Source organism: Phyllostomus hastatus, unplaced genomic scaffold (genome assembly GCF_019186645.2).
Source record: "Phyllostomus hastatus isolate PE091 unplaced genomic scaffold, TTU_PhHast_1.1 phas_scaffold_55, whole genome shotgun sequence".
Lineage (NCBI taxonomy): Eukaryota > Metazoa > Chordata > Mammalia > Chiroptera > Phyllostomidae > Phyllostomus > Phyllostomus hastatus.
The window spans coordinates 2,614,504-2,639,654 of NW_025334035.1; the positions used below are offsets into that span (position 1 = coordinate 2,614,504).

Here is a 25,151-nt window from a genome sequence, read left to right on the forward strand (position 1 = left end):
TCTTGTTTCTTCATTCTGTTCTGGTTGAATGCTTATTTCTTCCTTATGTTGCAAATCGTTGATTTGAATTTTGGCTCCTTTCCCTTTACTGTTGGTTCCCTGTGGGTTTTTGTTTTTATTTCACTTAGCTTTCATTTCTTCCCTTATATTTTTGCCATACTCAGTGAGTTCTTTGAGCATCCTGAATACCAGCGTTTTGATCTCTATATCTGATAGGTTGGCTATCTCCACTATGTTTAGTTCTTTTTCTGGGGTTTTGTTCTGTTCTTTCATTGGGGCCATATTTTTTTGTCTCCTCAATTGGCAGCCTCCCTGTGTTTGTTTCTGTGTATTAGATAGAGCTGCTTTGACTTCTTGTCTTATCACACCTGTTAAGTTGTATGGAGTAGAGCCTTGGGTATTTGGTATTTGCGCGGTGGCTCTGTGGGGGGTGGGGGGGGGTGGGAGAGGGGACAATGCTACTGCCTGGCTTCTTGAGGCTTGCCTGACACATGCCCTGTTTCTAGTCACTTCACCCACTTTCTTGTGCGACTGGTGCCTTTCTAGCTGTTGCTGCAGTAGTGATTCCCAGAGTGGGTAGGTTTGTGTTTGTTTTAGTCTGTGCAGGCCCTTTAAACAGGCTCTCTTGAGAAATTGGCAGTTTGTATAGCTGCACCAAAATCCTACTGGCTTTCACAGCAAGGAAATATGAGGCTTTATCTCCTGGCGCTAGAACCCTGGGCTGCACGGTCCAGCTTGGGGCTGGGATGGCTCACTCCTAAGGTATCCCTCCTGATTTTTATCCACCACACATAAATGTGGGATTGCCCATTCCACTATGGCCACTCCACGCCACACCATGTCCTCTCCCCCACAGCTCCCTGTCTACCCATCTGGATGAATATGGCTTCTTTAAATCTTTGGTTGTTGGATTTCCATACAGTTCTATTTCTGGCAGTTCTTGGTGTTTTTTATTTTGAGGTTAGTGATGATTCTTGTGGTTGCGTGAGGAGGTGAAGTGTCTCTGCTTACACCTCCATCCTGTCTGGAGTCTAAGTTGTATAAATAAAAAAAAAACTTTAATAAGATAATATGCATATCTCTGGGAAATCTTAAATGTAGCCCTTTTTATCTTTGCTCTAATGAGAGTTAACAGTTTCATGTGAAACGAATAAATTGTTGACTCATTAATATTTGTATGAAAGGCATATTACAATCACTGAAATGTACCCATATTTTTAATGAGGAAAGTGAAATAACTACCTATAATATGTGGGGATGGGTATCTAGTAAATTTCCTACTTCAGTTACTGTTGTTGCCTCTTTTTCATAACAGATTTCTGTTACATCCCCAAATTAAGACTTTTCTGACTTTAGCACTACAGACACATTTTGAAATGCCATTTTGAACAACAGACCTGACGAGATGATTTGAGAGCACTAGGTCTCAAGTATGGGCAAATGAAAAGAAGCTTTTCAATATTTTGTTATTCAGAGAGATGATTGCCATAGACCAAAAATTCTTATAAACTTCTTACAGCACAATGCTTTTTTCAGAGATATTATGTAGAACCCCAACATACAAAGCAGATGATAATAATATAACATCTATTTTACAACATTTATGCATTATAAAGTCAACAGTAAAAAAGTGAGGCTGTGCCCTGGCCTGGTGGCATAGTTGGTGAAGCATCGTTCCATAAACCTAAAGGCTGCAGTTTCGATCCCCAGGCAGGGCACATAACTAGATTGCAGGTTTGATCCCCAGTCGGGGCACATTTTAGGAGACAACTACTTGATGTCTTTGTCTCACATCGCTGTTTCTGTGTCTGTCTCTCTAAAAGCAATGAAAAATGTCCTCAGGTGAGGAGGTGGGGGAGAAAGAAAGGTTGTTAGATAAAAGAAAATTTGAATTTAGAGATTTAAGAGTGACAGTCACCATTTTATTTTATTTCATTTCATTTCATTAATTTTATTTATTTTTTAGAGAAGGGGAAGGGATGAAGAGAAACATCGATGTTCACACATCATTCAGTTGCCTCCTGCATGTCCCCAACCAGGAACCTGGCCCACAACTTGGGCATGTTCCCTGACTGGGAATCAAACCCACAACCTTTCATTTCACAGGCTGATGCTCAACCCACTAAGCCACTCCAGCCAGGGCCAGTTACCATTTTAAATCAGCTTTAGTGTGTACTTGTTTCTGTATCTTGTTTTAGTTGTCTAATTTTATTTTCAAAGTCTTGAGTCACAGAACCAAATATTTAGAAATCATAATTATTCAGAAGCTCATCTTTTAGGTTCAGGATAGTCTTACTGATATCAGGGTTCAAAGAAGTATAGAATATTACATTAAGACTATGTAACAACTGCTCATGTTTCTTAGTATAAATGATTGTCAAACAAAAATTGTATCCAGAACTTAAAATAAACTTAGAAAGTATCTGTAAGCCAAGATTATCAAGACAAGTAGAGCTTCACATTTCATACCTGACATACTATGATAGAACTATTCCCTAATCAGTTGCACTGAAGTATTTTCATTGCACCTGTGCTGTGGGAGTGCACTTGCTTCCATAATTTCGTGTAAGTAGCTAGATGTGTGCGAGCATAGGTCTTTTGCAAAGCTGTAACCTTTCTCAGTAACCATCATATTGTGAAGAACTGTAAACAAATGCTCTGAGGTAGACAGTAGGCATACATGAGTTACCTGACAGCAAGTGCTTATTCTTTGGTGAACGCTATTCTATTAATATTTAGAAAATAACGTATTTGGATTGCATTTATTCATTATACTTTTTAAGTATTGTTTATTGATTATGCTATTACAGTTTTCCCAATTTTGACCCCTTTATCCCTCCCTCTGTCCTGCCCCCCTTAGTTCATGTCCATGGATTGTACATATACGTTCTTTGAGTTCTGTTTCCCATTCCGATTTTTATATCTCCCCATCTATTTTATGCCTAGTAATTATGCTGCTTCTTCCCTGTACCTTCCCCTCCCTTCCCCCTTCCCATCCCTTCCCCCTCCCCTCCTCACTGAAATCCCTCCATGTGATCTCCATTTCTCTGATTCTGTTCCGTTCATTGTTTGCTTAGTTATTGTTTTCATTGTTTTTCTAGTCTTTTAGGTTCATTTGTTGATAGTTGTGAGTTTGTTGTCATTTTATTGTTCATATTTTTTATCTTTTTCTTATATAAGTCCCTTTAACATTTCATAAATTCATGGCTTGATGATGATGAACTCCTTTAACTTGACCTTATCTGGGAAGCACTTTATCTGCCCTTCCATTCTAAATGAAAGCTTTGCTGGATAGAGCAATCTTGGATTTAGGTCCTTGGCTTTGATGACTTCAAATACTTCTTTCCGGCCACTTCTTTCCTGCAAGTTTTCTTTTGAGAAATCAGCTGATAGCCTTATGGGAGCTCCTTTGTGGAGCTATCTCCTTTTCTCTTGCTGCTCTTAAGATTGTCTCCTTATCTTTAATCTTGGGTAGCTTAATGATGATGTGCCTTGGTGTGTTCCTCTTGAGTCCAACTTCTATGGGACTCCTTGGGCTTCCTGGACTTCCTGGAAGTCTGTTTCCTTTGCCAGATTGGAGAAGTTCTCCTTCATTATTTGTTCAAATAAGTAATTTCTTGCTATTCTTCTCCTTCCTGCACCCCTATAATTCGGATATTGGAATGTTTCAGGTTGTCCCAGAGGTTAGTAAGTCTCTCTTTACTTTTTTGAATTCTTATTTCTTCATTCTGTTCTGGTTGGATGTTTATTTTTTTATCCTTTTGTTCCAAGTCGTTGCTTTGAGTCCTAGTTTCCTTCCTGTCACTGTTGGTTCCCTGAATGAATATTTTGCTTTATTTTATATAGGGTATCTTTCATTTGTTTTTTCATTTTCCAACCAAGATCAATCAGATCTGTGAGCATTTTGATTACCAGGGCTTTAAATTCTTCATCAAATAGGTTTGCAATCTCCTCATCACTTATTTGTCTTTCTGAAGTTTTGCTCTGTTCTTTCATTTGGGCCACATTTCTTTGTCTCGGCGCACCTGCTAAGTTGTAAGGGGGTGGGGCCTTAGGTATTCACCTGGGCAGGGCAACCCTCTTTGCTGTGCTGCCTGTGGGGGAGGGGCCAGAGAGGGAGCAATGCAGCTTGCCTGTTTGTCTCTAGTGCACTTTCCAGCAGACTCTCTTGTGAGACTGGGAGTTTCTCCCACTACAGCAACTCCTGCAGTAGTCCACAGTCAGCTGTGAGTCTCAGTTTCTCCTTCAGACAGCTCCACCTGCCTGGTCCGCCACCCTACCTCGGTTTTTCTGAGCTGGCCAGCCAGCACGGTCCGCCGCCCCCTTACCAGTCTGGTGTGTTCTGGTTGATTTTTTATTTAATTCCTTGGCTGTCAGAGTTCCGTGCAGTTTGATTTTCTGGCACTTCTGTTTGTTTATTGATTTTAAATTGGCTGCTATCCTCCTTTTGGTTTTTTGAGGAAGTGAAGGGTTTCTACCTACACCCCTATCTTGGCCAGAACTCTATTCATTATACTTTTAAAAATACTTAAATATATATTTGAACATTGGATTCAGATTTTAAAATTTCAAAATGCCTCACATAGTGCCACAATGTGAATGCCCTGTAGATCTTCCATCACTTTCATTAAAAAATGTGTTTTGGGGCTGCTGGGGTGAATTTTTTCAATTTCTAATGGCTAACAGCTACCTTTATATCATTAATCATTTCATTTGCAGATCCCAAGTGTCCCTCAAGATACCACTGTACTCATGAAGCTGGTGTACATAGTGTTGGGCTAACTTGGATTCATAAACTTCACAAATTTCTTGGATCAGGTGAGTTTTCTGTGCTTTTTCAATGTTTCACAGATCCATGTTTGATATTTTGTATCAAAAGTAATTTGGAATAGAAAAATAATTTTGGAATCAAAAATCAGTGACACCAAAAGTTTGATAAGATCAACAAAATTAACAAACCTTTAGCTAAACTTACCAAAAATAAAAGGGAGAAGACTCAAATTACTACTATTAGGAATGAAAAAGGGGATATTACTAGTAACCTTATACAAATATGAAAGATTATAATGAAATACCATGAACAAGTATGTGCCAATTAAGATAAGCTAGATGAAATGGACAAATTTCTAGAAAAACAAATTTCTACCAAAACTGACTCAACAGGAAGTAGAAAATTTGAATATATCTATAACAAGGGATTGAATTAATAAACAAAAACTACCCAAAAAGAAAAGCTTAGTACAAGATGGCTTTGCATTTAAAGAATATCAATCATTCACAAGATTTCCATAAAATAAAAGGAGTACTTCCAAACTCATTGTATGAGGTCAGTATTACCTTGATACCAAAACCAGACAGAGATGTCCTGGAAAAGAAAGTATTTCTTGGACAAATATTTCTTAAGTATATAGATGTAAAGTCTTAAAATATTAGCAAACCAAATCCAGCAAGAGTAATTTAACATCCAGAAATCAATCAATGTATTACACTGTATCAATAGAATAAAGGACAGAAAGCATGTGATCCTCTTAACAGACACAAAAAGTATTTAAGAAAATTTAATAGCCTTTCATGTTAAAAACATTGACCAAGGTAGTAATAGCGAGGAACTTCCTCAAACTGATAAAGGGCAGCTATGAACAACCCACAGCTAACACCATACTTCATGGTGAAAAACCAAGTGCTTTCTCTGTTAGCGTTCTGTTGCTGTTACAAATTACTGCAAACTTAGTGGTTAAAATAACACAACTTTAGTGTCTTAAGAGTTCTGTAGGTTAGATGTCCTAAAATGATCTCACTGGGCAGCAGTGTTCCTTTCTGGAGGCTCTAGGGGAGAATCTATTTCCCAGCCTTCTCCTGCTTCTACTTTCCTCCTTTGCTTGTAACCCCATTCCTCCATCTTCAGATCTGGCAAGGGTGGAGTGAGTTTGAGTCCTTCTCTCGGTGTGTTACTCTGACCTTCTGCTCTACTCTTTCAAGGGCATTTGTGGGAACATTGGGCCCAGCCAGATAACCCAGAATACTCTATCTGAAAGACATTTGATGGGCAACTTTAATTCCATCTGCAACCTTTATTCCCCTTTGCCATGTAGCCTAACATAGTCCCAAGTACTGGGAATTATTAGAGCACAGACATTTTGGGGGGAGTCCATTATTCTGCTTACTACATTCTACTCCCTTTCCCCAAAGATTCACATCTGACCTACCTGCAAAAGACATTGACTAACATCATTATAGTAATACAAAGTTGAAAATCTCATCGAAATCTCATGAGCTCAAGTTTCCAGTCTCATCATCTAAAAATCATTTAAATTCAAATTGGTTAAAACTCTGAGTATAATCTACCCTGGATCAAAATTCCTCTCTGTCTATGGACCTATGAAATCAGGAAATAACTTATCTGTTCTCAGAACACAGTGATGACACCAGCATAGGTACCAGTTATAGACATTCCAGTTCAAAATAGACAAAAAGGAACTACAGGTCCTAAGCGATTTCAAAACCCAAATTCTGTTAGGTTTCCATGCCTGGAAGTAATCCCCTGGGTTACAGCTCTGCCCTCTTCATTTTACAGGAAAGATAGCATTTGTTTGTAGAGTAGTTTCATTGGCCTGTTTCTCATCAGTAGAATTTTGGCAATGGAACAGCCTTCTCTCATTCTCTGACCTGTTCTATTCAAGCCAGTAGTGCTTCTACAGGTATCAGATTTTTGGGCACTTTTTAAAAAAAGATTTTTACTTATTTCTTTTTAGAAAGGGGGGAAGGGAAAGAGAAAGAGAGGGAGAGAAACATCATTTGGCTGGCTCTCGCACCCACCCCAACTAGGGTCCTGCCGGACCTGCTTAAAAACTATTTAAACTAATAAACATGTTCAGAGAGGTTACAGGATACAAGATCAATAGACAAATATCAGTTCTCTTGCTGTGCATTAGCAATGAACAATCCAAAGGGAAATGGGAAAAAAAGGTTCCATTTACAATAGCATTAAGATCAATGAAATACTTAGGATGAATTTAACAAAAGAAGTACAAAACATTAACTGCAAAACATTGTTGAACTAAATAAAAGGCCAAATGAGGGCCCTGGCTGGCGTAGCTCAGTGGATTGAGCGCGGGCGGCGGACCGAAGTGTCGCAGGTTCGATTCCCAGCCAGGGTACATTCCTGGATTGTAGGTCATAATCCCCAGCAACCTCACATTGATGTTTCTCTCTCTCTCTCTCTATCTCCCTCCCTTCTCTCTCTAAAAATAAATAAATAAAAACTTAAAAAAAATAGTTTTATTTAAAAAAAAAAAAGGCCAAATGAGAAACATCTCATGTATGTGGACCAGAAAGCTTAATATTTTAAAATGACAGTATTCCCCCAATTGATGTAGAGTTCTAGTGCAATCTCTATCAAAATTCTAGCTGGCTTCCTTTCAGAAATTGATAAGCTGATCTTAAAATTCATGGAACTGAGTGATCCAGAATAGCCAAAACAATCTCAAAAAACCAGAGCAAAGTTGGAGGACCACTCTTTTCAAATTTCAAGATTTCTTTCAAAAGTATGGTAATCAAGACAGTGTGATATTGTCATAAGCTTATACATATAGGTCAGTGGGATAGAATTGAGTCCAGAAATGTACCTTTACATTTGCAGTTATTTGGTTTTTACAAAGGTGCCAAAACAACTCAGTGGGGGAAAAGAGTAGTCTTACCAACAAATGTTACTCAGACAAGTGTATATCCACATGCCAAAAAAAGAAGGAAAGGAAGAAATTGGACCCCTACTTCACACCATACACAAAGTCAACTGAAAATGAATCAAAGACCTAAATATAAGAACTAAACCTATATAATTCTTAGAAGAAAACACTATCACAAAAGTGAAACAACAACCCACAGAATGGGAGAAAATATTTGCAAATCATGGTAATGGACTTGTATCTAGCATGCATAAAGAACTCTTAGAATGCAATAACAAAAGGATAAGTAGCCCAATTTAAAAATGGACAGAGGATTTGAATAGACATTGTTCCATTGATTATATATAGGTAGCCTACAAGCACATGAAAACATGTTTAATATATTTAGTCATGAAAATGAAATACCACAAAATCACAAGATACCACTTTATACCCACAAAAGTGGCTAACATAAAAAGACACAGTTACAAGTGTTGTCAAGGATGTGGAAAAATAGGGACCCTCATGTACTCCATGTGAAAGATTGCAGTCACTTGGAGGAGAGTCTGGCCGTTTCTCAAATGATTAGAGTTGCCATATGACCCAGTAGTCTTACTCCTGAATATATACCCAAGAGAAATAAAACCTGTGCCCACACAAAAACTTGTGGATGAATGTTCATGTCAGCATTATTCATAACAGCTGAAGAGCTCCGTATCTGCCAAGTGATTAAATAAAATATCCATACAATGGAATATTGTTCAAGAATAGAAAGGAATGAAGTGCTGACATGGGTGAACCTTGAAAGCATGATGCTAAGTGAATGAAGCCAGTCACAAACAACTACATGTTGTTTGCCTCTGTTTATATAAAAATGTCCAGATTAGCCCTGTAATTAGCCCCCAGTAGAGGGGGCACAAGAGGCAACTGCACATTGATGTTTCTCGCCCTCTCTTTGTCCTTCCCTTCCCCTCTCTCTAAAAATAAATAAAATGTTTTAAAAAAATGGCCAGATTAGGCAAGTCCACAGAGGTAGAAAATAGAGTAGTGGTTGTTGCCTAGGTCTTGGGGGATTGGCAGAAACTAGGGAGTGATTATTAACAGGTAAGGGGGCTTATTGCTTATACAGTTCTTTCTTCTTTCTTTTCTTTTCTTTTCTTTTTTCTTTTCTTTTCTTTTTTTTTTTTTTAAGATTTAGGGGAAGGGAGGTAGAGAGGGAGAGAAATGTCCTGTGAGAGAAACATCGGTTGGTTGCCTCTCACATGCCTCTAACCAGGAACCCGGCTCACAACCCAGGCATGTGCCCTGGCTGGGAATTGAATTGGCAGCCATTTGGTTTGCAGGCCAGTGCTCGATCCACTGAGCCATACCAGCCAAGGCTACTTGCACAATTCTTTTAATATACTAAAAACCCATCTTTTATTTTTTTCCATCACCATTTATCCCCCCTCTACTGTTTTCCATCTCCACCCACTTCCACAGCCCCCTTGAATTGTGTGCTTTAAATGGGTGAGTTGTGTGATGTTGTGAATTATATTTGAAAAAGCTCTTGCAAAAATAAAATTGGCCCTGCCTGGTGTGGCTTATTGGATTGAGTGCTGGCCTGTGAACTGGAGGATCACCAGTTCAATTCCCACTCAGGGCACATGATTGGATTGTGGGCCAGGTCCTCAGGGGACATGTGAGAGACAACCGATTGATGTTTCTCTCGCACATCAATCTCTCCCTCTTGTTCTCTCTCCCTTCCCCTCTCTCTAAAAATAAAATCTTAAAAAAGAGAGAAAATTGATGTGGACAAGGAGAGACTCTGAAAAGAAATGATTTCTTGAATCCTTCTCCTCAGTGAAACATTTCTGTGTTTAGAAACTTGACCAAGGAAAACCCACTATCCATCTTGGGGCAGAAATCTAGACCCTTATGTTAAGGAGATTTGTGTCACAAAGGCATAGTCCTTAAGAAGCAGTAGTCTGAGACAGGCACTTAATTGCATTTAACTAATATTGTCAGCATTTTAATTTGGAGACTTTCTGTTTCACTTAACTTATACAACGTGATAATGCTTTCCTTTGTAGATGAAGAAGACAAGGATAGTTTGCAGGAACTTGCTACTGAACAGAAATGCTTTGTAGAACATATCCTTTGTACAAAGCCATTGCCGTGCAGGTGAGAATTTCTCTCCTGTCCACACAGGTGACAGTTGTTGTGTCAGTACTCCAGGTACGTGTGTACATTACACTCCCATGCACACTCTCCACGGATAACAGTTGTGTCAGTAGTACAGGTACCTGTGTTTACACATTACACTCATGCAGACTCACCCTGAGAGTATCAGTTTATCAGATGTTCATCCAAAGCTCGGCCCTGCGTCCTGACCACTCCACACACTGTGCCCTCCGTCTGGAGGGTATTTTCGTAGTTGCTACTGTGGTTTTCGGTCTTCACTTGGCAAGCTAATTATTCTTTCTGATCATGATGTCAGTTGTTCAGAAAGGGTTCCATGATTCCCCAGTCTAACTTAGGGTCCTCCTGTTATTTTCCCTTTTTTTGGTAGTACGTTAAAATGGATGTCTGTGTTTCTGCAATGTCTTGTCACCACTGCTAGAATGTATGTTTCATGAGAGCAGAAACCATGTCTGTTTCTTACTGTTTACTGCCCCCTCCTGTCTGTGTGCTCGCTGTCTGACAGTGCCTAGTGGAGAGTCAGAAAGTATTTGATGACTGGAATAGGGGAGATATCTAGAATGAATCCCAGGTTTCTATCTGGCATAACTGGGTTGATGTGGTGCCTCTGAGAAACATGGGACATAGGAGAAGGTCTGTTTGGGAAGACAGGAGGTGTGTTAATGGAGACACTTGGAGTTTTCTGTTCCTATAAGAAAGCCAAGTGGAGCTGCTCAATAGCCTATTGGACATACAGCTCTGGAGTCTGCAGTGATCTGAGCTATAATGGCATGGATGTGGGACTTGTCAGCTTTGGAGCTAAGAATATGGTGGTTACTCAGAAAAGAACCTAGAATGAGCAGGGGAGACATAAGGAGAGCCTTGAGCAACATTTTCTTACAGTCAGCGAGGGGAGATAGAAGAGCCCAGCCCAGGAGGGAAACGTGAGTCAGGGGCTGTCAGAAAGACTGAAGGGGAACCTGAAGAGAGATGTCAAGGACACGGAGGAGGAGGAGGAGGAGGAGGTCTCCAAGAGCAGGCAGTGTGGGCAGGAGCGTGAAGTGAGCACATCAGAGCAGCGACGAGTCTAGACTTGGCAATATAGGGCTTCGTCTAGAATGGTAAAGAAAACAGTAGGGGTTGGGGGTGGATAGCACCAGATTAAAAAGTGCATGGGGAAAACATTCAAAATTCCACTTATGTGTATTTCAAAACACAGGTAAAATTTAAAAAAAAAAGTATCTCTTAGGAATACATAGATACAAAAAAACTATTGTACTGAAGTAGAGCAAGAACATGAGTGTCATAAAAGTCAGAATGACAATTACCTCTGAGGAGTGGAAGGCTGTGATCAGGGAGGGTCGTGCAGGAGGTCCCAGGCCACTACACCATTCTGATTACTGACCTAGGTAATGGTGAGAGTGCATCTGTGCACTATTCTATGTGTAGATTTCACACTGCAAATGTAAAATAAAAAATATCAACTTCCCAGACTCCCTCTTCCCACCACCCCTCTTACAGGTTACAATTTAAAGACTGCTGATTCTAATGAGTACGGGAGAAAAACTACGTTAGAGGGAGCTTGACATCATAGTAGGGAGTGTTCTGAATGAAAGATGTGAGCATGTTTGTAAGCTGAGGGCAGTTAGACAATAGGGATCTTGTGTGACTGCAGTTGGTGGAGCAGTACTCAGAGGAGGTGAGAGGGTGGCATCGGCAGTCCAGGGGCAGGAATGTGCCAGGGTGAAGGGTGAGCAGCGTGTTCGCAGGAAGGACATTTCCTCCCTGAGGTCTGCAGTTTTCAGTCTCTTCAGTGAAAGAACCAAAATTAAGAGGGAGATGTAAGCTGTGCACTGTAAAACTAAGTCCTGTGATATAGATGTTGGGCTCCACTGGATTTTTAATGTGAGATATACTGACGTTCTCTTAGGTCCACAGTTTCTGAGCACTTAATCCGGGTTGGGCCCTGGGCCGGGCATACAGAGATAGCTGGGGCTTCTGGGCAACTTGGGACGAAGACAGGTTTAGACAGGTAAACCATTAACTTCACTGTATCATGGTAACTGCTGAGATAATGGTGAGCACCATGAGGCTATGGGTTCCTGAGTGACTTATAAGTCAAATGGCTTCTAGACTGTTAAGTGACAGCTTGTTTGAAACCAATCAAAGCTGTAAGCATTACAGGTTCCCAAGTCAACAGCTTTGCGGTTACTGCACTAATAGCCAGGCCTAAGAGGGCAACAAACCCAGCCATGTCATTACTTTTGGATCCATTGCATTTCCTGTTTTATAACTTAACTGTGCCTGTGTGTTTTTACAGGCAGCCAGCTCCAATTCGAGGATTCTGGATTGTCCCTGACATTCTGGGGCCCACGATGATCTGCATAACCAGTACCTATGAATGCCTCATAAGGCCTTTGTTGTACGTATCATTTTGAATTCCCCACACAATTGTTAATCCCTCGAAATCTAGGCTGGGAAAATGCCCTCGAAAACCCCACTTGAAGATACTTGGATTCTGCTTTGGCTTCTGACTTGAGGGTTGGAAAGGTAGATAAGATAGGATTTATTGTAGGCGTGATTTCTGGTTTTCTTCGGCTAGCTGAGAGTTAAGAGTTTTACTTCAAAATGTGGGAAAGAATACTAAAATTAAATACTGAATCCCATTAGTAAGAATTAAAACAGTGAATTTTTATTGTGTTCTAACTATGTGCCAGGCTTAGAAGTGAAGCAGCAGTTACCTGCATTGGCCCCTGTAAAGCAGAGCAACCCTGTAAGGACAACACCATTAAGCCCATCTGGTAAAAGAGGAGTCAGGGCTCGAGAGGTTCAGTAGGTGCTGAAGTAACACCTCGAGCAAGGCTGCAGATACAGGGCTTTCTGACTCCGAAGTCCATATTCAACTTGAATTTCTCCACTTCTGCCCAGCTCAGTGGGACATCACAGAATATGTAAACTCTGGAAATCTTCCTTCTTATGGAACTCGTATTAAGCTCATATACCATTTTTATTTTCAACAGCCCTGGAATATCATTCTGAGTTTTATAAATGCAAGAATAGCAATCCCTAAAAAGCCACCAGTGTTGAACACTAGACAACCCCACCCCACCCCCAGGGTCTTTTGGTGTCATTTCAAAGCATGTGCTTCTAGATATTGACACAGTTTGAAATACTGCTATGAATTTACTATCCTTTAAAGAACTCATGTACTCTTTGAAGATTGACAAGTTACACTATCTGGAAAGGAAAATAATTCCGTATCAGTTTTTATTACCTATACTCAAAGTGACTTAAACCTCTAACAAGACTAAACAAAAGCAATAAAATCACTGAAAAAATTTTTTTAATTATTATTTTTTTAAACAGAGGGGGAAGGGGGAAGAACTAGAGGGAAAGAAATATCAATTGGTTGCCTTTCACATGCTTCCAACTGAGGACCTGACCTGTAACCCAGGCACATGCCCTGACTGGGAATCAAACCAGTGAGTGAGTGACCCTTCTGTTTGCAGGGTGGCATTCAGGGCACTGAGCCACACCAGGCAGGGCTCAAGCCTATTTTTAAAAACTCATCTAACTTTTAGTGAAATAAGACCTACTCACACGAAGTTACTCCAGAATAAAAACGTGAATCCCAGAGGAAAAAAATACTCTGAAATACTAGTTATCTAGATACATTTAAATACTGTTTCCTGCTAGCTCCCTGAAATACAAATGATCTATAATGTGATATTATTCTTTAACAAGTTCCCAGATTATGGTTGCATTCAAAGTCAATCACCATGCTAAAGTTGCAGTCTTTCCAGCTTTCTAAAATTGTCATTGTGATATCTGTAATATTTGAGTGAATGTAATTTTTAGAAATCAAGTTACATAGAAATACAGTATTTACAGCAGTTACCTTGGTGAATATTGGTTTTGATCAAACCCAAACTATACCTAGGAAATGAGTGGTTCCTTTATATTTGTGACTCTGGTTTATAACTGGTTCTCAAGCCCTTGTATAAGTACATGATGAATTTATACTTTTGTGCTGCCTTGATCTTTACAAAGATTTTGGAGTGACAGAGTCCAAAATGCTTTGACAAATGGTAGCATTGGTTGAATAAGGTTTCGCAGGGAGCCGTCTTCAAGGGAGAAAGCATGCATCTTGTATTTTCCCACAAGTAACACTGTGTAATGAGGACTAAGGTGGCCTATCCTTTCCCATAATACAGTAAATGACTCCATGGTAGATTGTATTTTATTTATTTTGCAGAAGCACAGTCCATCCAGCGTCTCCTCCACTGCTTTGTACTCAAGAAGATGTTGAAGTGGCAGAGTCTCCTCTCCGAATTTTAGCAGAAACCCCGGATTCCTTTGAAAAGCACATAAGAAGCATTTTGCAACGTAGTGTTGCAAACCCAGCATTTTTGAAGTATGAGGCTTGGGTTATAGGTTTTAAGAACTGGTTCCCTTCTGTTTTTCCAATTACTGTCCATTCTTTCTGTTCTCAGCTACTGATTTCATTTTATATATTTTTTACTATGTTGGAGCTGGGAGAAACCCAGGGCATATTTAATCAGTGAATAGTCAAAATAGATATAGAGACACTTGAGAATGAGAAGCGCAAGTATGAAAAGGGGAAAAAGCAGCTATGACTTGAGTCTATTTTTAGTTGTTTTGCTAAGCTACAGACTGTAATGGTAGAAACCTTTTTTTAAAAGATCATCTGAAAAAGATACGGCCCCTCCTCCTGAAGAATGTCTACAGCTCATCAGCAGAGCCACCCAGGTGTTCAGAGAACAGTACATTCTTAAACAGGACCTGGCAAAGGAGGAGATTCAGCGGAGGTAGGATGGCCTTTGCTCACATGCCACCAGCTCCTAGCCGGTAGCTGACTGTGTGTAATGGCCTAGACCTGGCTTCTAATTAAATTGCATTTTTTTGCTTTTGAAGGGTCAAATTACTATGTGACCAAAAAAACAAACAACTGGAAGATCTCAATTATTGTCGAGAGGAAAGGTAAGGGCCAAAACTAGATGGAAAAAGACACTTCAGTAAGACTGGACCTGCATCTTACCCTAAAATACTGGGTAACATTAGCTGGCTTCACCATCAAGGTGGGCCCTCAGAGTCTCGTTTTTATGCCATTAGGAAAAGTCTGCGGGAAATGGCTGAGCGTTTAGCTGACAAATATGAGGAAGCCAAGGAAAAACAAGAAGACATCATGAATAGGTCAGTGGGTTGTAGAACATTCAGTTACCTGCTCAGGTATAACTAATGCTGTGAAGTACTCAGATGCTAACACTGTTAAGGAAAATGGGCCTAGGGTGTATCCTTTTAGGCCCACAGCACTGATGTGATTCCCCTGCCTCTCTTCTGAGGTGTGTGTCAGGGAAGACAGTGCGGTGGTCCCCCAACCATCCTATGCGGCCTCCCTCACACACCATGAATTACAGCTTTAGTTATAACTATTTCCCTGGGTAGCAGAGATCTTAAGCTGAGATGTTTTCTTGCCTCTTGTAAAGGATGAAAAAAGTACTTCACAGTTTCCATTCTCAGCTGCCAGTTCTCTCTGACAGTGAGAGAGACATGAAGAAGGAATTACAGCTGATACCTGATCAACTTCGACATTTGGGCAATGCCATCAAACAGGTGGGAATGGATGCAGGTGGCTCAATTTTGTACTTGTGTTTGTTCTACAGAAAATTTTATAAAAAGTAAAACAATACTGTGAAAATGTGTAGCAAACCATAGCTAAATATCTATGTATCTATGTTCTGTTTGATGCTTTAGGTTACTATGAAAAAAGACTATCAGCAACGGAAGATGGAAAAGGTACTGAGTCCTCAAAAACCCACCATCACTCTCAGTGCCTACCAGCGCAAGTGCATTCAGTCCATCCTGAAGGAGGAGTAAGTAATTCTGCCCAGATAATATTACTTAGCATTTACACATCAAGTAATTCATAGAATAGGGGCCAATGATAGATGAGGGCTTAAGAGATGAGCGTGGTAGACCAAAAATGAAGGCTTTATTATAAAGAGATTTTGCTGACCAATGTAGTCCCCGGTGAATATGCTAAAAAATATTTCTAGCATTTGCAATACTGTTTGCTACCATTAGCCTTAAATGTGTAGTAAATACCATTACTATCTGTCTGAAACCTTAACTTAAGCAAAGCTCTTCTAATTTCAACATTACTAACTAGCTTAAATTCTTAATCAGTGTTAATGACTTACTCATTTGTTGTGTTCCCAAAAGTGACTGACTTTATGATTTTACAGGGGTGAACACATAAGAGAAATGGTGAAGCAAATTAATGATATCCGAAATCATGTAAACTTCTGACACCACCAGGAACAGATTCACACGTGAAGTTAACACAAATGAAGGCTTGAGCTCATACTTGTAAAACAAACAGGTAGCATAATCTAATTTATAAAGAGGCACTTGGATGAGCTTTGGTGTGGTTGTTCATCATTTTTATACTTGTTTTATAATTATTAAATAAATGCTTTTATTTAAACGTTGAAATGTGCTTTATATATAAGCTCAAGGCAATGATTATTTTCAGCAAGGGCCTAGGATTAAAAAAAATTTTTTAAAAGCCTGAGACTTTCCATGAACCCTTAGTATTCTCCATAGTTGAACAAAATCACAATTAAGAGCTCCATGTTCAAGTACCAGCACCAGAAATATGACTCTGTAGAGGGATAGGACCTTAGAATTCAGAGGAAAAGGCCACACAGTATACTAGGCAGCAGCTGTTTTAATTTGAACACTTTCTCCTTCAGTACAGTTAAACAAACGGTTACTTCTGAAATCTGCTTAGAGCGGAGCCCAACATCCATAATTGCAAGGCCACTGCTGGCTCACTTCCACAGGCAGCATTACCTTCCAGACCCGAGTCTGGCTGTGCACTGGCGCCCCAGGGATACGTGTTACTGAGTGAGTGTGAGGTACAAGTGTAAGACCTCAAAGGGAGAAAGAAACAAATAATTTCCTATGCAGTATATGGTTTTGCTCTCAGCTTTATTTTAGGTGACCTTTTTAAACCTGCCCATGTGGGTTCTGAAAGGTAATACTGTGTCTGCCTAGAAATGGCCAAGTGGCTGCCAGTTAAAAGCCACATGGTAAGGTAGGTTTTAGGTAGGAAGTAAATCAAGTTAGACATGCATGAGAAAAACATGTACAGACTGAGTACAAGCACAGGAACACTTATGAAACCCAACTGATCTTTCCCTTTGCCCAGACAGACTAAATCCCACCTCAGTTTCCCATTTATACAGAAAACCCAGTTTAAAGTGTTTCTTGCCAGGATAGTGGCACAATGTTTGTTTCATACTAGAAACATTACTAACAAAATCTAGTCATAGTTTGGGTTTTTCCAGGTATTTTTCTCAACAAAGTGGCTTCCAACAGTTTGCATCTGCCACGATAGAGACCACCAAATGGTTCCCTGATCATGATTTTATTGTCGCAACACCACCTTACAAAGGCAAATATCTGTAGTATCTCAGCAGAGCAGTTCCGTAGGAGGTACAGTTCAGTTCAGGAAGATTAGGAATTACCCTGCCTGGTTAGAGTACCAATTTTAATATTCTGAGACAAATTAGCTCAGGGCTTATCCAAGGGACTAGTTTTATATAATTTAAACTGATTGTATTTTGGAATTATTAAAATTCCCTGTAACTCGATGAGGATGTATGTTTCCTTTATCTAAACCAAGTAGCACTTTACACGAAGAGACTTTAAACCAATTCAAATAATATTTCATGCATGCCAGGCCTATAGCACTATTTCCATAATTCATATTGACTTTTAAATTCATTAATCATGAATGCAAGACTACAACAACAACCCAAGGAATGAGGTATGTAGTCCTTGTCTCATGGAAGACAGGAGCAAAGATCTTTAGGGCTAGTCCATACTTCATTAATATCAAAGACCATTCACTATGAACTGTAGTTGACGGTGGCTTTCAATGAGCCAAACAATCTACTTAATCCACTTAATTACCATAAGGTTCCTTCAAGTACCCTGCTATTATATAACACCAATCACAAAAATTATTTGAAGACAACTTCACTTTTGAACCATCTGTATCATAAATTAAACAATGTAGGCTCCCACTGGCTCACGGCAGCGGTGAACAGCCAGCTGGAATCCATCATGCTTCCTGCACGAAGGCTACGGCCAAAGCGGCCTGTTCACTGATGCTTTCTCCACACAGGAAAGGAATCGAACCTCACAGAGATGACACAGCACATTTCCAAACTGATCAACATACCAAACAGGTTTTCCCCAACTTCATAAGCATCATCACACTCCAGGTCTAAATTATAAAAGAAAAAACAAAGTAGGTATCGGTCAAACACCGTTATCGCCATTTTTGTATTTGACACTTGAGAAACAATACTCAGGCCCATTGATCTGAATTGAAAATAAGCAGCATATTTATAAATTTATAGTAGATGTTGTCAGACATAGTTTGGTTTGTTGTTATATTCCCCACAGATCCAATAACAAAGTTTTCAAAAGAGTAGCTGGTACCAATTCAGCTTAAACCTGGTACCTGTGGGCCCGCAAAATTCATCCAGGTAAGAGAAAAAGTGCTTCCAGTTTCTTGTGCTTTTCCTTTAACTTCAATTTCCAATACATACAGCCCCAACCAAGTTTTCAAATTCTCATAATTCAGTTCTTGAATTGGTTTTGTTTGCCACTTCTTAATGGTTCTCAGGCAAGTTTCAGTAGCATTTAAGGTCCTTCAAAGCAATTAAAATAGTTAAAAAGAAAACATGAGCTAGGAAATACAGTCACTAGCCAATGGCCTGCTCTCCAACTTCATATTTTAATATAAAATATTCATACAGCATACTACACGTGTCTCGCTAGCTGAATACTGTTACTGATGTACTCTAGATAACAGAAAAAATTATTTCTTTCAAGATGTATAAACAGGAAATGTAATTCCAAACACTACTGGGATGGTGCTTTAGGGCAGGGAAATGTTGGATAAACAGGCAAGGAAACAGCACTTTCTCCATCACCAAATCTGATCCACACCTGCTGGAATCAAGTCTGGAGTCTTGTTCGTGTTCCCGTTTGAAAGGTCTTTTTGCTGCAAATTAGCCTGTTTGCTGTTCCTGTGCTGCGGTCTTCTCCCACTAGAAACAAACATTTCTCCAGTCTTCCTTTTTTTGTGACTTCTTTAGTTAAGAGTTAAATAATTAATGTTGCTCTAAAGATGAGTTAAAAACCGAAAGTGCAGGCTAGAGTCCTGCTGTGACAGTGTCATGTCTCAGGGAGCTGGTTAATGTCTGTCAGTTTGGTGTCATTCAGAATTGCCCGGACTCTCTCCAGGGAGTCTGCTTGCCGGATCCGTTCTAACTGCACCTGGAGAAACAATACAGCAAGCTAAGTGCAGATGGCTCCTGCCTCAATTTTCTGAAATTTACTTTGTTTTAGATGAGATGGAGCAATTCCTAAAAGTTGCTGTGTAGCAGACCCAGGGTAAGGTGCTAGGACTATGGAGGTGAATGAGACCCAACCCCTGACCCCTGAGAACCCACTTTTCTTGGGGGGCAGGGGGGATTAAAGAAAATTTTGGCACAATATACTAATGTCACTGTAAACATTCATGGAGCGCCAAGGCAGCACAGGGTTGGGTGAGGACCTACAGAGGGTTATGGGGAGCACAAAGTTAAGCTGAACCTGAAAAGGAACTGGGGTGATGAGACCATGATGCTTACCAGAGGGACTACCATGCTGTGGGCAAGGAACCACAAGTAGTTAAAATACACTAGAACAGGAGTGTCAAACTCATTTTCACCGGGGACCACATCAGCCTCACAGTTGCCTCCAAAGGGCCAAATGTAATTTCAACTCCTTAACTGTTAAGGAGTAGTTACATTTATCCTACTACTACTATAGTTACAGCCCTAAAATTATTTCAGCCCTTTGAAGGCAACCATGAGGCTGATGTGGCCCCCAGTGAAAATGAGTTTGACACCCCTGCACTAGAACGTAAAATGTAAACTGTAAGGTGGAACAGTGAAAAAAGTGCAGGGGTAGATCTGGTTGGGAAGGGCCTTACATGGTATGCTAAAAACTTTATATTTGACTCTTAAGGACAACAAGGTAGAGAGGGAAAGGGCCACAAGTCTGAAGTATACACTTCATTTTTGGCTTGAATGACCAGGCAGGTGTTTGGGCTGGGATAGGGGCAGCCACAGTCTATCCTGTAGCTACTGTCAACAGCCAAGGCAAGGACTGGCAAGTTCTGGGTACTAAGACCCATGCCTTGGTGCTCTAAGAGTTCTCCAAATGCCTCACCTGAAGGGTCTGAGAAAGCTTTACAAAATCCCTCTGGACTTGTTCGCTGACATCTAGTTCTGTCTGCAACCTCTGAGCTTTGTTCTTCTCCTCAAACATTAGTTGTTCAATAGTGACCTAGAAAATACAGGTTTTTAATTAAGATTGTCAAAAAGTCATGGGTCAGAACTGCCTAGGTCCCTAAAGTGAAGTGAGTATGAAAGCCAGAAGAAAAAATGACTGAAGTGCTGCACACGTACTGCACGAGCACACACGGTCACCCCTCACCCCAGCAGCCTAGTGACCGTGGTTAATCATCAAAAAGCAGCTGCTAAGATCAGTAGCTACTACAGCAATAGGGACAGAAACTTAGGGGACTTCCTCTGACAACCACGACAGTCAAGCATATGAAAATTCCCAGCAAGGACACACCAGGCTGTCTCCACTTCAGCAGGACCATGTGGCAGCATCTCTATAAACAAAGGACTATCAAATACCACATGCAGTTTTTTTACACTTAAAGGTCTGGCCACACAGACACTGTTTCTAGGAAAACTTCCCTACAATTAGCTTCATCACTTTTATTCTAACGGGAATAATGAAAAGTTAGGCAGTCTATATGGTTCAATGAGTATTTGACAAGTCAAATAGAATCACACTTCTGAAGCAGTGTGTCTAGTTATGAGCAGGGACACACTTGCTCCGTGGCCCTCTCACACAGTGCCTGAAAAGCTGCGAGGCCTGCGACACAGGCCCAGAGCTGGTAGTGTGCAGAGCTCACCCAACTCTGATGAGATCAGTTCATCTCATTTTCCTTCTGCAAGCAGAGTCTTGACAATTTTCAAAGGTGGCAGCATTTAAAGTAGCAATATGTATTTTTTAAATAGGCAAGATGTGATCCTACATTCTTAGCACTGCTTATTAACTAAATTACCAACAAAAATATCACCTTAGCAGTAGTTTCTTTTTTTAACTGTTCTTCCAAAGTGATTTTCATTTCCTGAAGGCTCTCAAGCTGTTGAGACTTCTCTCTCAAGGTGGACTCCAACTGAGAAAGAAAGAAGAAAGCTGAGAGACTTGCTGCAGGTGACAGCGCAATGCCTGGAGGAACCTGAGGCCCAGAGAACGATGTCTGAGTTCTCAGGCTTTGCTTGTATTGCTCTTCTCACCCTCTGGTCTCTGTGAATCTTTTATTTATTCTTCACCCATTTCTTTCACTAAACATTTATTAGGTACCTACTATGTTCTAAGGCCTGGAGATGGAGAAATCAGGAAAGACTGACATGTAAATAAATAATTTTGATACGTGAACATGGAGGAAGAAATATTTAATTCTCCCAGAGAAGTTGGGGAAAGGGCTTCCTTGAAGAGATGACATTTGACCCTTAAAAGATGAAAAGTTTTACAGGGGGAAGAAGAGGGATGGTAGGGAGAGGTGGAGAGAGATACTCCAAAAAGAGGGAATGGATGACATGAATAAAAAAGTGTCCAAGAACTGTGGTGAGTTTTTGCTGAGCTACAGGACAGTATTGGGGTCTTAGAGGCTGAGACTGGTGAGGCTAAGGAATAAGGACTTGATCCTGGAGGTAAAGGGAACCACTGGAGAGTTTTAAATCAGACTGGGACATTGTTTATAATTTTTAAAGACCATCGTGGTTTATTATGAAGATGGATTGGAACGGGATAGATTTTGGAGACAGCAAAATAAGTTAAGCTGTTACAATAAGCCAGGTAAGAAATGAAGTCAGAACCCAAACAGCACTAGGAGTGGAAAGGATGGACACGATTAGAGTTCTGGTAAGTTCTGCCAATGCAACCCCAACAGCACAGAGGAGGCAGAAGCCCGACTGCATGGACAAGGGGTGACTGGGAGGTCAGGCAGTGGATATTACTCTTTCATGAACCTTGGCTATAAAAGGAAGAAGACTGGTAACTTGGTAAGTATAAGCCAAAGAGAAACTTTTCTCCTCTTAACAAGAAACACATGTAATGGCAAGACTGATCACAAGGTAGAGGTTCAAGGCCCATGACTGGGAGGGCGGGGACTGAGAGGATGTCTGCAAAAGATATGAGGGATTCCGCCAAAGCACAAGTGCAGTGATAGGAGACTGGTCAAAACCAGGTCATCTTCTCTGACGATACAGGAGAGAGAAGGCTGGGAAGAAAAGTTAAGAGAACAAGTAACTGAGGGGCCAGGAAGCTGAAGGTGACCCCACTGATGAGGGGAACAAGACCACCTTCTCTGAGTGAGGGGATGAAGTGAGTGTGACTGACAGCCACTGTGAGGGAGAGAGGAGAGACAATGAAGGCCAAATGAAAGGCTAACACCTAAGGCCCAACTGATGGCCAGAGTGTGCAGCGTGACTCATTCCAGGGGCATCAGCAGCTGGGGCAGAGGCAGAGCAGGTGCACACCGGGATCGCTCTGGAGTTGGGCAGTATCGAAGTCATGGGACCTGCAAGGGTATTGGTGGGAGACTAGGTGAAGCAAGCCACAGAAGAGAAAGCAAAGCCATAAAGGAGTCACTAACACAGGAAGAAAAAGAAAAGTTCAGGAAATTGAAGGTCTGAATGAGGTACTCACAGACAGCAGGCTTGTGGGATTTAAGTACTGGAAGGATGGTAAACTAGGATCAGGGAACGGGGCTGGAGTGAGATGTCAGAGGTGGGGCTTGGCACAGCCAAGAGTATGTGAAGGAAGGGGTGGGGGAGGCAAAGGTCACTGAGTCAACAAACACTGAAGTCAGAGAGTTGAGTGGGGTGGTACTGAGGACTCTAAGCCAGCTAGAAAACATCAACTTCTATGTGTAAAAGACTTTGTACATCTATCTACTGTAGGTTTAAGTATGTATCATGTCATGACCATGCCTTGCCTGTCTTCCCACTCTGGTGGAAACTCCAGGCTGCAGCCACATCTCAGTCTTCCCTGTACCTCTCTAGTCAACATGTGGCCTGACTCAGAGCAAACTGGCAATAATGGTCTCTATTATTATCATCCCTTTTCCCACTGTATTTTTCCCAGTAGACAGAAGTTCCTTGAAGGCAGGGACATGTCATAACTATATTTTATTCCTTGGGTCTAGCACAGTGGGATTCAATTAATTATAGGTTGCTGATGGGATTAATTTGAAACTCACCTGTCCTTTTTCTACTTTTATTCTTTCTAATTCAGCTTTTAAGCTAGAAATGGAAGCTAGAAGGAAAAAAGATGCAGAAGTGTTAGCATTTATTATTATGAATTTAAATCTTCTTCTTACCACTCCCCCTTTCCTACCATAAGTTCAATCTCATATAAAGAAAGAAATTAAATATATATACTGAACATGGGGTAAAAAAACCAACACCCTTTTCTCAAAATTATCAGCAACCAATCATAATAATCAAGCTCAGGGAAAGGCAGGGTCTATACAAATGAATACTATTATCATAAACTCCTACATTAATCAAATATCCACATCTATCTCTGGGTGTGCGGTGGAGATATTCCCCACAGGAGTCTTTTAATCCATTGAAGTTCTGCAAGGAAATCCCACCTATCTAGTCACATTCCCCAGTGGTCTGAGTTCAAGTGTGGACTTTCCCACCTTTTAGTAATTGCCAGAGAGAGGCCATTCGTGCTCCTAAAAAAGACTGAGTTTGGGGTGTTTTTTCCCTCCCAATTATTGGATATATCAGAACATCTGGAAAAAGGGACTGAGCCCTTACTTAACTCTTTCCTATACTTTTCTGTTTTCCACATTCTGTGACCATGTATTACTTCTTATAATCAGGAAAAAAAAGTTTTATTTAGTGCCTCCAATTCTAAACTACATCACTTTCATCTTCACCTATTTCTTCCTTGCAGTTTTCTATTTCTAATTGCAGAGTTTCTTCAAGGTTCTCTTTTAAACACTGTTCCGCCTGAATCTGCTCTTTTAGGAAAAGTATTTCCGCCTTCAGTTTTTCTTCCATGTGGTCTGCTGCTGTCCGCACATTAATGATATTCTCGCGGTATTTTAATACCAACTCTCGAAGTTCCTGGATTCAAGAAACAAATGATTATTCAGTTTGTGGGGGGTGAAAGAAAAAAAAGAGACTAAAGACTTTCTGCAACCAGAATTTCAGATGTGTGTTGTTTTGTTTTGTTTTTAATTCTCACCCAAGGACATTTTTCATTGCCTTTAGAGAGAAAGGAAGGGAGAGAACAAGAAACACCGATCTGTTGCCTCCCACACACACCCCAACCAGGGATGGAACCTGCAACCTTTCAGTTTACAGGAGAGTGCTCCAATCAACTGAGCCACACCAGCCAAGGCTCAGATATTGTTTTAAATGGTTAAAAAATTAAAGACTTCCAATTCCACCCCACTTAGGGCTTCAAGGGGCAGGTATCATCCATGTCATGTTAACATTCAGCATATTATAGAAATAAGGCATTTCCAGCCAAAAAGTGTATACTGTGAACTACTTACTTTTCCCTCAAAATTGTTTCATAAGCAAAAAAATAAAAATGTTAAGTGACTTACAATGTGGGATTCACCATGAATACCTTAGGAGCTTCTACTATTAACTGCTTAATTTGAGGAGCGTCAGGGTATAAGGACCAAAGAAACAAACTCAGAAACAAGTATGAACTCTAATAAGAAAAAATTATTTACATTTTTTCATTCAACCACTTGTTGAACATCTACCACAAGCAAAGTACTATGTTAGACTAGAGGCAAGTATGACAAAGAATGGCTTTCTAAGGTGATCAGCTCTTTGTTATAATAAATTCAATTTAAATCTTATTTTTTCCCTAAATTTTTTGAAAGACTATTTTTTTTTTAAAGAGACGGAAAGGGAGGGAGAAGAAGAGGCAGAGGAACATTGATGTAAAAGAGAAATACTGATCAGTTCTCTCTCATACATAGCCCGACCGGGGATGGGGCCCGCAAGCCAGGCATGTGCCCTACCTAGGAATTGAACCAGCAGCCCTTTGCTTTGTGAAATGATACCCAAAGAGCTACAATAGTCAGAGCTTCCCTAAATTTTAATTGTCTACTTTTAAGTC

At 40.4% G+C, this 25,151-nt stretch overlaps 2 protein-coding genes across 2 annotated transcripts in view; one reads left to right on the forward strand and one right to left on the reverse strand.

Annotated features, from left to right (window-relative positions):
- Window positions 1-16,336, forward strand: part of NUP88 (nucleoporin 88) — a 34,169-nt gene extending 17,833 nt beyond the window's left edge. The window contains exons 8-17 of the mRNA XM_045824181.1: window positions 4,720-4,818; window positions 9,737-9,827; window positions 12,145-12,246; window positions 14,080-14,238; window positions 14,528-14,653; window positions 14,760-14,825; window positions 14,958-15,038; window positions 15,332-15,458; window positions 15,600-15,718; window positions 16,091-16,336. Of these exons, the coding sequence (XP_045680137.1) occupies window positions 4,720-4,818; window positions 9,737-9,827; window positions 12,145-12,246; window positions 14,080-14,238; window positions 14,528-14,653; window positions 14,760-14,825; window positions 14,958-15,038; window positions 15,332-15,458; window positions 15,600-15,718; window positions 16,091-16,154 (1,034 nt within the window). The 3' untranslated portion in view covers window positions 16,155-16,336. The remainder of the gene's footprint in view (window positions 1-4,719; window positions 4,819-9,736; window positions 9,828-12,144; window positions 12,247-14,079; window positions 14,239-14,527; window positions 14,654-14,759; window positions 14,826-14,957; window positions 15,039-15,331; window positions 15,459-15,599; window positions 15,719-16,090) is intronic.
- Window positions 16,337-16,557: 221 nt separating this feature from the next.
- Window positions 16,558-25,151, reverse strand: part of RABEP1 (rabaptin, RAB GTPase binding effector protein 1) — a 108,425-nt gene continuing 99,831 nt past the window's right edge. The window contains exons 14-18 of the mRNA XM_045824179.1: window positions 23,947-24,136; window positions 23,257-23,312; window positions 21,070-21,168; window positions 20,142-20,258; window positions 16,558-19,202 (exon numbers count right to left, since the gene is read on the reverse strand). Of these exons, the coding sequence (XP_045680135.1) occupies window positions 19,101-19,202; window positions 20,142-20,258; window positions 21,070-21,168; window positions 23,257-23,312; window positions 23,947-24,136 (564 nt within the window). The 3' untranslated portion in view covers window positions 16,558-19,100. The remainder of the gene's footprint in view (window positions 19,203-20,141; window positions 20,259-21,069; window positions 21,169-23,256; window positions 23,313-23,946; window positions 24,137-25,151) is intronic.